Genomic DNA, 13,893 nt, shown 5'->3' on the forward strand with positions numbered 1-13,893 from the left:
TGCTATTATGCTAAAGCTACTAAGAACATTCTTGTACAAATCTTTTTCCATTTCTCTTGGGTAAGAACCTAGGAGTGGAATTTCTGAATCATAGGATAGGTATATGTTTAGTTTTGTAAGAAATTGCCAAAACTTTTCCTGAAGTAATTATGACATATCACACCCCCACCAACAATGTATGAGTTCCAATTGCTCCACCTCTTGGGCAACAGTTGATGTTATCAGTCCTAGCCATTCTGGTGGGTATGTAGTGGTATCTTTTGTGGTTTTAGTTGGCATTCCTCTGATGACTGGTGATATAGAGGACTTTTTCATGCCATGGTGTGTGTGTGTGTTTAATTTAATTAAAATACCATCATTTACAAATCAAAAGTTTTCTCATAAGAATCCAGATGCGTATCTTTTCGTGAAAAATTAAAGGGCCTAGCAAAACTGGGCTCTTCTTCCCACGTGGGAACAAGCAACAGAAGCTGAGTAGTGGCTGCCTCTTTAGGGCAATTGCTCTTTAGTTCCCCGGAGTCCCTACCCCTCCCCATTACTGAGACCAGGTGTCAATTGCCACACATCATCACATTTGCAGGGTTGTTTTCCCTCCTGTGAAGAGGAAAGTGAACTGTTCTTGAACCCATGTCATTATCAATGCTGGGAAAAATGGAAGGTAGCTCAAGAGGGCTTATATTTAAAAAATAAAAAAAAATTAAAAAAAAAAAAGGTGGAAAGACCACATTGCTTTGTGACAATAAAAAAAATATTCCTACAATGTTTAATATGAAAATTAAATGCATCTATTTTGAAAGATTACAACTTAAGGCACAAGAATAAAACTGGCTGGCTTCACTCATTTTTAACTTTGGTGTGACCCCTTTAGGATTTTGAGTTTGCAACTCCTATAATAAAACACTTCTACTGATATATTATGTCTTAGGACTGTACTAACTGGGGGCTATTTAGCTATACAAAGGGATCTAATTAGATATGCTTGTATTGAAAAAAGGAAGAAAAAACTGCAATAATACTTTCTTCAGAATACTTCATGTGTTATAAAACATTGACTTAAAAATTTTTGTTTCACTTTCTCAAATTCTATAATTTTGCTTTTAATTCCAGGATTGTAAATGGAAAATGTATATGGAGATGGATGGGGATGAAATAGCAATAACCTACATAAAAGATGTGACATTCAACACTAACCTACCTGATGCAGAGATTTTAAAGATGACAAAGGTAGCATTCTATTTGGGGCTTAAAAGCTTTTTTGAATTCTCAGATATCAAACAAAGACATTAAAATACCCCAGCAGTATGCTTTTGTACTTGTCGATGTTCACATACACTCAGGCTCAAGCTGGCTGTTGAAAGGCACATTTTATTTAGCAGATTGATCATAGTAGTTTTTTTGTTAAAATTCCACTTTTGCTGTTGCAAGCTAAAAAGCACTGCAAAAGGTATCGTTTAATTTTTTTTCATTTTCTCCTTCATTTCTCTATGCTTATTCTGTCATTTATTAAAGGAAAGAAAATGCTAATGATGAAAATATTTATCTCAAACTTCAGGTCATTTTCAACTTTGAAAAACTTGTAAAGAGAAAAGCTGTCATGGTTGCGTACCATTTCTTGAAGGCCTGTGATAAGGTTGTGCAGGAAGCCCATGTTGAAGTCTGATAGCGTCTTTGAGTTCATTCCTAGGGATTCCTCGAGGGGCAGAGAGGAACATCTTACTACTTTGGGATCAATTAAAACACTGAAGAAAGGCTTACAGAAATGCTTAGCTTGCACCTCAAAATGGGAAAAAAGTCGATTCTGTTCCAATCATCTTGAAAAAATATGTATGAGACTTCAATTGTCCAAGGTCAACAACTTCAGATAAAAAACCATCATATCAGTAGGATGGTCACCGTAAACCTCACCTAAGCCACTAACTAGTACACTGTACACTGTGCATTTGGTTTCAGTGAAGGAAATGGATCTTGGAGCAAAGAAGAACCCTGGTAGAAAGACAAGTAGGGAAGTAAGGAGATTCTTCAAAGCGACAGCATTAGACTTGTAAATGTGTTCTCTTCATAGGCATAAGATTGCTAAACACCCAAGTCCTTTTAATTTACAAATGGATTCATCAAGTAGATAGATTTGATATTCATTGTTGGATTCCCCTGTGTAACTGGGAGCTATTCCAATGGTGCCATTTATCTGTAAAGGTTATGATTTGGTTTTAACTTCCCTTATTTTGTTGGGACATTATTATGTTTTGATGTCTTAAAGATTGGAAAGATATTTTCTCTTTCTCCCCACCTGTGATGTCTCCAGTTGCCGCAGTTGCTCATTGCTTCGGTGTAATTCAGAAGCAAGACCCAAGTCATTGCTTGCTAACAGAATGCAGCTGCTCATGGCAAAAATAATAGGGCAGGAGCTGTAAAACCACTACATGTGTTTCTGCTCTCATGCCATATCTGCATTCCTGAGAAAACACATCTTCTGCAAGATCTCACACCAGAATTAACAGAGCTTACAGAAAAAAGAGGGTTGGGGCAGACCTCTGAAACCCTTTTTAACCAGAGCAGCAGCAGAAACAATAACAATCCAAATTAGAACAAAACAAAAAACCCAGCCCAGTTAAATCTCTTCCGCTTTGGTTTGTACCAAGTATCACATTCCTTTGCAGCCTTAAACGCGGAGGAGAATGGAGGTTCGCTTCTAATAGGGAGCATTTTTACCTAAATTAACAATGTGATCCTAGGTTTTGGCTTCTTAACTAATCCTTTGTTTCAATACAGTGGGGCAGTATCCCCAGTTTCTTCATTTTGCCCTGGCGGCTTCTCCAGATAGTCTAAGACAGTAGAAAGCCACTAAACTGGGCTCTGCTTGTGCTCAAGAAAGGATCTTCTAGGTCTTCTAGCATTGTAAGACTTTCTTTCTATTGTGAGTAATCACATGTGAACCAACATGACTTCCATGATAATCTTGTATTCCCCTTGGGGCAACTGGCCGCCAAGAAACATATGTTGTAGCAGAGCAGACTGTGTGGCACTCCTCTATCCTGACTTTTGTTTTGCAGCCACCGTTTGTAATGGAGAAGTGGATTGTAGGAATAGCAGAAAATCAGACCGTGGAGTGCCTTGTCACCTATGAGGTAAGCTCCAGGGAAGGGGGCTAAGCCTTCACTCGCCAGTTATCCCTGGGTGTTTATTTGCTGCCTCAGAGAGATTAGAATGTACTGGTAGAGAAATGATTTAATTAACATGAATAACTACTCTAACAAAGTGTTGGGAAGGAAAGGAAGCAGGATAAACTGTCTGAGAAGATTGCTTGAGGAGACTGAGGCAATCATTCATTCATTCGTCAGTTACTGGTTGAGCATCTTCTACATGCATGGCTGGAGATATGGATGTTTTAGAAGGTAGAGATACCTGTGGGACATGGGATGGGGAGGATGGTTATTGTACGGAGTATTGGCAGATACTGGTATGTACCTACTGTCAGTAGGACGTGTGTCTCACTCAATCGTTCAATCATTCATTCAAGAAACATTTATGGAGGATTTTCCAAGAACCAGGCACTGTGAGAGGTGCTTACACCTGTTTTATCTCCTTAACCTCATGTCAGCACTGAGAGAAGGGTACTATCCTCCCGAGCCAGGGAGCCCACCTTCTAGAAAAGAGGCGCCAGGGGAACATCAATTATCCAACTGTTGCTTGCTTGCAAAGCACAAAGCCTAAACAAGAGAGGTTGGATGGTCTTGAAGAACTTGGAATCCAGACTGTTCTGGAGCCTGTGGCCCAGGAAAAGTCCTCTTTTTACTAACTGGTCAGATTTCATCTCTGCCTGCCTTAGACAATCTGGAGTCGCACCACTCCAAACTCTTATCTTCTCCCTATCCTCATCCTACCTCTTCCTCTTGCCCCTCTTTCTCCTCATTCTTTTTAGATTCCTTCATGACTGTACCACTTCTGTTAACCAATTTTTAAATTAGAGAAATTGTAGGTGTACAGGGAAATTCGTCCAGAAAGTACAGGGTTCCCATACACCCCATCTCACACGCAGTTTTCCCTATTATTAACACTTTGCTTTGGTGTGGCAACTTTGTTACAATTGATGAAACAATATTATAATTATACTATTAACTATAGTCCACAGTTTATAATAGGGTTCACTGTGTTGTACGGTCCTAAGTTTGTTCATTTTTTAAATTTTTATTCTAGTAACATATTACAACATACAGTTTTCCCCCAAACCACATTCAAATATTTAATTTGGTGGCGGTAATTGCATTTACAATGTTGTGCCACCATCACCACTGTCCATTAGCAAAACCTTTCCCTCACCCTGAACAGAAACTCTGTACCAATTAAGCATTGACTCCCCATTGCCTACCCCCACCCCAGCCCCAGATAAATTGTATTCTAGTTTCTAACACTGAGTTTGCTTATTCTAATTGCTTCGTATCACTGGGATCATTCAGTATTTGTCCTTTCGTGTCTGGCTTTTTTCACTCAGTATGATATCTTCAAGATTCATTCACGTAGTATTGGAACTTCATTCCTTTCTACAGCTGAATAACATTCCATTGTATGCAAAGACCACATTTTGTTTTTCCATTCATTTGTTGATGGACACTTGGGTTGCGTCCATCTTTGAGCAATTGTGAATAATGCAGCTATGAACATCAGTGTGACTTCAGGATTTTTTAAAACATATTTTCCACAACCTTATTGGATCCAGGAGATGTTTTTAATCTATACTGATTTATGACACTAAGAAAACATTCTAATTTTTACTGTTTATGAGTGGGGATTTCAGCAGAAGACAGTGGTGTGTCTTGATCTGGTGACCTCTCCTTTTTCTGACCCCTATTTCTTAACTCTCAATCCCATCTCACTTATGCATCTGTTCCTCTTCACCCTCGTGTGGGTAATTAGTCCCATCAAGCTACCCACATTCATCTGGTTAGCCTGTGATCAAAGGCATTCTTGAGCAAAATGGCAGTCAGATTTTAATTTATTCAGCAAAATGTCTGTTTTCAAGTATTATGAACAAGAAGAGATTCTCATTTTTCATTTCTTATTAAACAAAGAGGTAAGTTGAGATTTGCAAAATATAATAAATTCTGGGAGAAGAAAACCACATTTTTAATTACAGAGAATGCTATAATCCACTAAGGAAGAAAGTGGTTAAGATTTTCTTTTTAATCTATTAGCGCATTTAGAGAAACTGCACAGAATATTTGACCCAATGCATTATGATAGTGTCCTAATGAAAATGAAGTGATAAAACAACATGACTTTCTTTTCTTCTTATTTTTAAACATTTGTATGTCTGGTCATGGGTTTCTTTTTTTAACAGAGTGATGTAAGAACTCCAAAAAGCACTAAACATGTCCATTCGATTCAGTGGAGCAGAACAAAACCTCAGGATGAAGTGAAAGCAGTCCAGCTCGCCATTCAGACCTTATTCCCCAACTCAGAGGGCAACCCTGGAAGCAGGTCTAACTCAAGTAAGTTACATGTTCAAACAATGGATGTGTAATAGATTCCAAAACTTAAATATGTTATTCTTATACTGGGCATAAATGCCAGTCTCTGAATAGACATAGATTTCTAACATAACACTTCCCTCTGATATTTTGAGAATATGGGTTTTTATACACAGTTTATATAGGGAGTATTATTTATGGACTTACAAATATGAGCATCTTGTAATAAATTTCAATATTGAGAGAACTGTAATAAAAGATGAAAATTAATGATTACATTGTGTTGATAAATAAAAATATCTGTATATTTATACACATGTATGTCTTGTTTCCAAAAGTGTGCCTGCACATAAGGATAGTAATCTTCTAAGACCAGCAAACGTTTCTATGAAGCTACTGCTATCATCGGGCAACATCTTGGGTCCTGAACACCACTGGTTCATCAGAGCATAGGGATGAGGGGAAGGATGGGAGGGAACAAGAGAGTGGAAAAATAAATATAAAAGAGGGAAGAAGGGAGGATGGAGAAAGCCTGAAAAGCATATGATGGATAGCAGTGATGCTAATTACAGGTGATAGAAGGAAATCCTTTAGAGAGAACACAGAGGAAGGCCCACTGACTTTGCCAAATTGGTCATTATTTGGTTGTTTTGGGGAAAGGGCTCTGACTTTCCACTTTATAAGTCCAGAAATTCCAGTAAAACCCAGAGTTAGGCTCTGTAGGATTGACACAGCTAACAAATACATGGGAGTTGAATGTACAAATCATCATGCAAATTCACTCCTTACTGTAAAAAAATATATCTGCCGAATAAACAGAAATATGCATTGTCTGATCAATGTATGTTTTCCCAATAGGAAAATAGCCATATCAGAGGTTCTCTGGTAGACAAGGAAACAAAGCAAGGGGCTTTAACTAACTGGCCCTTGTGGCTGGTGTCATTGAATTAGGAGAGCCTGAGTCATACATGCTCCACTGTATGCCAAGAAGACCAGATATTTTAAATGTCCACGTGGACAGTACTCAAAACCCACCAACAAATTCTTTGAAAGCTTGCTCGACCTGCCTTCCTTTGTCAAACTGTTGATTGATTTGGTTATATTATATTTTTTTCACAATTAATCATGAAATGACACTCTGACTTGACAATTGGACTTGAGTTTTTACCAAGACTTCTCAGCTACAAACACATTTTCAAACACCTTTTGGGGCATGTTGTTTCTACAAATGATTAACCTATATTATAGTTGTTGGTTCTTACTAACTTCCCTCTCAGGAGCCACACTATTCAGAAGTTTTTTTATTTGCTAACTCAACAATCTTGTCTTGCATGGCCTTTACTGAAGTCTTACTATAATAACTAATATTTATAGGGCACATTTTACTTCTGTAGGGCTTTTATAGCCATGATCCTATTTGAACCCTCCATCACCCCTGTGAAATCTGTGGGGTCTTCTCTCTGCACTTCTGCTGTATTTTTTTCTTCCACTAGAAGCTGTTTTTCTGTTACTGAACCCACATGACACAAAATGGCTGCAAACAGCTTCCAAATTTTACATAGCTCAATTCCCATCACTTTGAGAGGCACCAATTACATATTTTATCAGTTCCAATTTCAGATTCCTTGAGATGAGACTTATTGGAGCTGCTCCTTTCGAGGATTCTCCTCTGGAGTAATTAACTGTGTCGACAGTGGTGGTGGGTGGGTGGTGAGGACACAGGGTGCAACACGCTGGAGCCAGGTGGGCAGAAACAGGTAGGCATTCCCAAAAGGGACCACGGAAAGAGTCAAGCAGGTGTCTCCTACTTCTCTTAAACATAAATCATTTAGGAAATAGCAAAATGTGACCCCTGGACCAGCCACAGGGGGATCACCTGGGGACTTGTTAGAAATCCAGATTCTCAGCTCAACCCCAGACCTACTGAATCAGAAACTCTGGGGGTGGGGACCAGCAATCTGCATTTTAACATGCCCTCCAGGTGATTCAGAGACCCTGGCTCAGACAATAATGAAATTTATTATCTTCCATAACAAGAAGTCCAGAGGTGAGGCAGGCTCCAGGTGCAGTAAGATAAGCCAGCTCAACCATGCTCGGTGCTGGGAATGAACCTTTCCTTCTTCCTACTCTGCCATATCAACCTGTTGGCTTTGTCCTCAGACTAGCGCCTGTGAGGCAAGGATAGGAGCCAAAAACACAAGCCCAGCTGAAATCCAAAGAATTAAAGCTAAATACGTAAAGCACATGAAAATATTCCTCGTCTAGAGAGGCCATAAATGGGAGTTAAATTCAGAGCCGGCAGAAAAATGAGATTATAGGGGCAAACAGATTGGAAACATCCATCCATGCTGGTGGTTGCTGCTCCTTCTGGTGTTTGCTGCTCACCTTTATGAATCCATGGTTCCCTGTCAGGTGGGGAGGGTGTGGGGAGGGCTGACTTAAAGTGGGAGGAGCCTCATCTGAACATTGTAGATAATGATATCCACTTCACAGTCATGTTGTGAGAGCAAAATGAAATAGCAAAAATCAAACGCCTAGCCCAGTACTTAGCACACAGGTAAGTGTTCAATATAACTGCTAGTTCTCTGCCCTTCTTTCCCTCCGCCCTGAGATTCTCTTTGATGACATAAGTTCCAAAGAGACAGCCAGAATTGGGCAGATGGATTTCTGTTACAGTAATCAGAACTGGTCAATGTGGTCCTGGTTGGAGGTAGTTTCAAAGTACAGAAATGGAGCAATAAACAAACAAACAAACAAAAAAACACAACGTTGCTAACAAAAGATTAACCAAGATCCTTATATCCATCCATCCTATTTGTAGCAGCATAAATGGATATTGCCATTATGCCAGAGAGACTGCTTTCTTATGACTCTTTTTATATATTTGGTTTAGTCTCATTGTAAGCAAAAGTTGTTTTAGTCTCTAGAATGATTATAATGAAAGACATGTTATTATTAATAGAAATCCTTATGAATTCAATACATTAAGTATATTCTGAACTTTAGGAAATTGAACTTGGTACTCATAAATTTAAGTCTCATAAGCATTTGGAGGTATAAGACTGGGCTCAAGAGATCTTCAGGGCTAAGAAACACAGATCAGGGATCCTCAACCTAGCAATGATAGTTGAGACCATCTGGGTGGATAAACTCACCCAGGGAGAGAGAATACAGAGAAAGACTGTGAAAAAGACCATGGATGGCACTTTGGGGAACCCTGACATATCAGGGTAAGCCAGATGTGGGAGGATGAGGGCGGCGTTGCCGAGCCCAGGGAAGAGCCCAGGATGAAGGAAGGGCTCGGCTGTGTCAGACAGCATGGAGGGGTCACAAGAATGAGCACCCAAACCAGGCCTATGTATCGGCAATGAGACAGTTTGAGAAGGTGACTTTAGTGAGCAGAGTTTGAAAAGTTAGAAGCCAGGGTGAAAAGGGCTGAGGAATGAATGGAAGTTGTGAAATGGGAGTCTGTCACCTAGAAACTACTATTTAAAGGCTTTGGTGATGACGATGACGTGGGACAATTATCTGTTGCAGTTTTAATGTCAGAGATTTCAGCATGTTTGTAGACGGCAGGCGATGTATAAGGAAGCAGAATATGCCAGAAAAAGATAAGGGAGCCAGGGCCCAGAAGGAGGGGTTGGCCTTAGAGAGAAGCAAAGAAACTGTGTTCAGCTGTAATTTTTAAAATTTTGCCAGACTTTGTAGAGAAGGAAACTTAGGAGGAAAATAAAGTACTTTGGCAATGATATCAGGAGGAACATTAAGTGTGACTTAGCCATTCTTTTGTCAGTCTGGTTTTAAAACTAAGATGCTGAACAGTCACTGTATGTGGTATTTATTATGTGCTTTTTCCCATTACTCATCCTCATAAGAACACTCTCTCTGCTGTCTGAAGTGTAGGAAGTATATATAATTTTGCGGAGGGACGAGGAAAGAGCAAGCAGGTAAGCTTTGATGAATGCTACATGCAGCTACTAACTTCCTTAAAAATACCAATCAAATAGCTCTGTCCTCAAGTCGCTGAGAAATGCACTAAGCATTTCATAACCTAACTCCTGTTCAGGGAAAATTACTGCCCAGTTAAAAGAGGCAAAATTAGACCAAAAGGAAGCTTGCAAAATAGCCCGACTGGAGAAGGTAGATATTAAGCATCTTCATCTACTATGATGAGCCTCTCTGCTCAAGCACACCAAGATTATCTCCAAGTGCACTGACTAAGTGCTGCCTCATCAGGGACCACTGAAAATTAGCCAAAAAGGTTATCAGGTGACAGGAAAACTAGAAAGGGCCCTTTCAAGGAGGTGACTCAAGAAGCTGTGACATTTCAGAGAAGTCTACTACTTTGTAGTAGACATTAAGCCTGTGAGGAGTGTCTGGGCAAGTCACACCTCAAGGATGTTGTCACCTGTGCAGAGGTGGTGAGGGAGGTTGCTTACTGGCAGAGAGAAGTGAGCAGGCTCTGTTCCTCTCCAGAAGTTCCATCTGCACAGGCAGGCCAGGGTAGCTGAGGAAGCTGTGCAGAGAGGACTGTTTCAGTTTGCTAAAGCTTCTGGAATGCAATATAGCAGAAATGGATTGGCTTTTATAAAGGGGATTTATTAAGTTATAAAGTTACAATTCTAAGGCCATGAAAGTGTCAAAAGTAAGGCATCAACAAGAGGATACCTTCACTGAAGAAAGGCCAATGATGTCTGGAACACCTCTGTAAGCTGGGAAGGCAACATGACTGGCGTCTGCTGGTCCTTTGCTCCCAGGTTGCGTTGCTTTCAGCTTCTGATTCCAGTGGCTTTCTCTTTAGGCATCTGTGGGTTCCCACTTAGTTTCTCCAGGGCAAACTCTGGGCTTCATCTCTTAGCTTAGCATCTCCAAATGTCTTTCTGTCTGCCTCTTCAAGCATCTGGATCTGTATCAGATCTTTTAAAGACTCCACTAAACTGGTTAAGACCCACTTTGAATGGATGAGGTCACATCTCCATGGAAATAATCTAATCAAAAGTCCCACCTATAATAGGTCTGCCTCCACAAGATTTGATTAAAATAACATGGCTTTTCTGGGTAGATAATAGCTCCAAACCAGCACAAAGGTCATCAGGAAACTCTAAGATGTTGGCAACAAAGTCAAGTCACTGAGGAAGACAAAGGAAAGAGCCTAGGCTGAGGAACTTGCTTATTCACTGAACAATAGCTTACTAAAACATCCCTGTTAACCATTTTCTTTTGCCTTAGCTTCTTCCTGTTTGTCATACAGCTTCATTTTTCATGGTGAAAACATTTCTCATGCATATACTCCAGGAATCTCTACTCTGGAAATATGAACTGTCTTACCTCCAAACAATCCTGGCTTCCTCAACCGCTGAAATATCATTTCCTTTATCTCCACTTTCGGTCCTTGAGAGTTTAAAAGTGCTGGTTGGCAAAAGCTTTGGAAGGTCCATTTTGTTTACCAAATGTGACCCTGCCACACAAACAGGCATAAGCAGCAATTTCCAGAAATGACAGCATGGCTTAGTGGAAAGAAGATGGGATTTAGAGTCAGAAGGATTTGGGATTATTTGTTGAGTGACTTCCAGCAAGTCACTTGGTCTCGCTAAACTTCAGTCTCCTCATTTATAAAATAAGACCATTAGTATTTAACTGAAAAGATTATTGGGAAGTGTGCCAGTCTGAATGTATTATGTCCCTCCAAACGCCATTATTTTTGATGTAGTCTTGTGTGGGGCAGACGTTATTGGTGTTGATTAGATCTGCATGGAAATGCGCCCCACCCAACTGTAGGTGATAATTCTGTTGAGATACTTCCATGGAGGCACGGCCCCACCCATTCAGGGTGGGCCTTGATCAGTGGAGCCATATAAATGGGCTGAAAAACAGAGGGAACTCAGTGCAACTGTGAGTGACATTTTGAAGAGGAGCTGTGGCCAGGAGAGGAACGTACTGGGAGAAAGCCATTTTGAAACCAGAACTTAGAGCAGACGCCAGCTACGTGCCTTCCCAGCTAACAGAGGTTTTCGGGACGCCATTGGCCATCCTCCAGTGAATTTACCCGATTGTTGATGACTTACCTTGGATACTTTATGGCCTTGAGACTGTAACTTTGTAAACAGATAAACCCCCTTTATAAAAGCCAATCCATCTCTGGTGTTTTGCATTCCGGCAGCATTAGCAAACCAGAACAGGAAGGTTAAATGAAATAATGTAAGTAAAACTCATGGAACAGTGCCAAGCACATAGCATAAACTTAGTAAGTATAAATTCCCTTATTTTAAAAAAGTGTTTATAATAATAAGGAAAATGTCCCTTTACCAAGCCTAGAGTTACTATGAATGGTAAGGTGTAGAGCATCCCAAACAGCCTTGAATTATCCTGAGAAGGGCTTTTAAATTAGGCATGCAGCTTTACTGTGGTCCCAAACATGCTCATTTCCATTTCTTTTTGCAGGTGCTGATTGCCAGTGGTTAGATACTCTGAGGATGAGGCAGATTGCCTCCAACACGTCTTTACAGCGTTCCCAGAGCAATCCTATCCTGGGGTCCCAATTCTTCTCATACTTTGATAACCAGGATTCCTACGCTGCTGCTGTGAGGCGGACTCAGGTGCCCATTAAGTATCAACAGATTACACCCATAAACCAGTCCCGAAGCTCCTCTCCTACCCAGTATGGACTGGCCAAAAACTTCTCTTCTCTGCAACTCAACTCCAGGGACAGCGGCTTTTCTAGTCTCAATAATGACAACTCTCTAGAGCGGGGTCGTTACTCAGGCAGAAGCAGAAGCAGATACAATCGTGGGAGCGTATCACTCAATTCTTCTCCCAGAGGAAGGTACAGCGGGAAAAGTCAGCATTCCACTCCTACAGGAGAAAGGTACTCTGGGAAATCCTATAGGGTTTCTCAGTCAGCACTCAGTCTTCACCAGTCACCTGACTTCCAGAGGAGCCCAAATCAGCACCATCAACCCAGGACCATACCAGGGATGCCTCTGCACACTGAGCCGGACTCGAGAGCCAGTGAAGAGGAGAGCAAAGTTAGCGAAGGAGGATGGACAAAGGTGGAGTACCACAAGAAACCCCACAGGCCCACTCCTGCCAAGACTAGCAAAGAAAGAGCCAGAGGAAACTATCGTGGACGGAGAAACTTTTGATGAATTGAACTAAATGCGTTTTTCTAATCAGCAGTTTGGTTTTTTTTTTTAAACATATAATGGATTTTGATAATATGATGCCTTCAGATAGAATTAACACCACACACACACACACACACACACACACACACACACACAAATTCTTCCATTGTTTGGATTAGGGAAATACCTTCTAATTGAGACTGCAGCCAAATCAGGGCCAAAATGTATGGTTGTTGGTTGCCCAGTTATGATAACTAGACTTGAACATAACTATACATATTCTACCACCACCACTACCGCCATCCTCCCACCCCGGAAATAACATTTTCAGTGGAGAGGATATGCCATCTTTTTATCTTAACCACTGATATTCTGGTTAGCAGAGCCAGGACGAGGCCAAGGCAAGTAAAGCACTCACCGTGGGTGCAAAACTTAACAGTGTGCCAAAAAACTCAGTAATCAAAATAACTATGTTAAAGCAACACTTAAATAAATGAAGATTAATGCAGAACAATCTGCAATGGACAGAATATCTGAATTCTAAATAAAGACAGGATCAGTCTTACTGATTTTTCCTTTTGTCTCAGGTTCCAATGTGGCTCAGCAAGGCACTGTTACTGATCCTGTCTTTATTTAAAATTTCAATATTTGTTCATCGTGATTTTTTTTGCATTAATTTCCATTTTGTAAAATATTGCATTCAAATATTATTTACTTTGATTACTGAATTTTTTTTGGTACCCTCTTAAGTTTTGCACCCAAGGTGAGTACCTTACTTGCCTTACCCTAGTCTCAACACAACTGGTTAGTATTTATTTTAGTAAGGTATTTGTGTGTTTATTATGGTCAGAGCTGAACTGATTTGGCATGTCATTTTAGGCAATAAAAAAGGTTATTGAACTTAATGTTGATTATGATGCATATCTCATTCATCAAGACTCATCAGAAACCAAAGACCTAAATTGCCTAGGAGATTTGTGGTTGTTTTCCTTCCCTGAGCTCCCAGGGACTGCTTTTGAATATCATTTTGACATTTTTCCTAAATGAGGAGCAGAGAGGGAAAAATGACAGTCCAAAAAGCCCTCTTGGGTTATCAGAAATCCAAAAGAAAACAGACACAGAGCAAGAGAATAACATCACAAGCTAAAAGCCAGAGAAACTTAAAATTATCAACATCCTTGTTAGAGCAAGACAGTAAATACCAGCCTTGCAGCAAGGAAGCTGGCAGCTGGGGTAGAGAGGTAAAACAGTGGGGGTGAGCAGAAACTGCCTGCACGATTGGACTGAGGTGTGGAATCCAACAT

General features: G+C 40.3%; 1 protein-coding gene across 6 annotated transcripts in view; it reads left to right on the top strand.

Annotated features, from left to right (window-relative positions):
* MAP3K20 (mitogen-activated protein kinase kinase kinase 20) overlaps nt 1-13,494 on the top strand; it is a 237,716-nt gene extending 224,222 nt beyond the window's left edge. For 5 of the 6 annotated variants that reach the window (XM_037849344.1, XM_037849339.1, XM_037849341.1 and 2 more), the window contains exons 17-20: nt 1,108-1,224; nt 3,051-3,125; nt 5,336-5,486; nt 11,907-13,494. In XM_037849344.1, coding sequence (XP_037705272.1) covers nt 1,108-1,224; nt 3,051-3,125; nt 5,336-5,486; nt 11,907-12,607 — 1,044 coding nt within the window. In that variant the 3' untranslated portion in view covers nt 12,608-13,494. The remainder of the gene's footprint in view (nt 1-1,107; nt 1,225-3,050; nt 3,126-5,335; nt 5,487-11,906) is intronic. The other variant, XM_037849342.1, reaches the window with a different exon arrangement.
* The last annotated feature ends 399 nt before the right edge of the window (nt 13,495-13,893 follow it).

Source organism: Choloepus didactylus, chromosome 9 (assembly GCF_015220235.1).
Source record: "Choloepus didactylus isolate mChoDid1 chromosome 9, mChoDid1.pri, whole genome shotgun sequence".
Taxonomy (NCBI): Eukaryota; Metazoa; Chordata; class Mammalia; order Pilosa; family Megalonychidae; genus Choloepus; species Choloepus didactylus.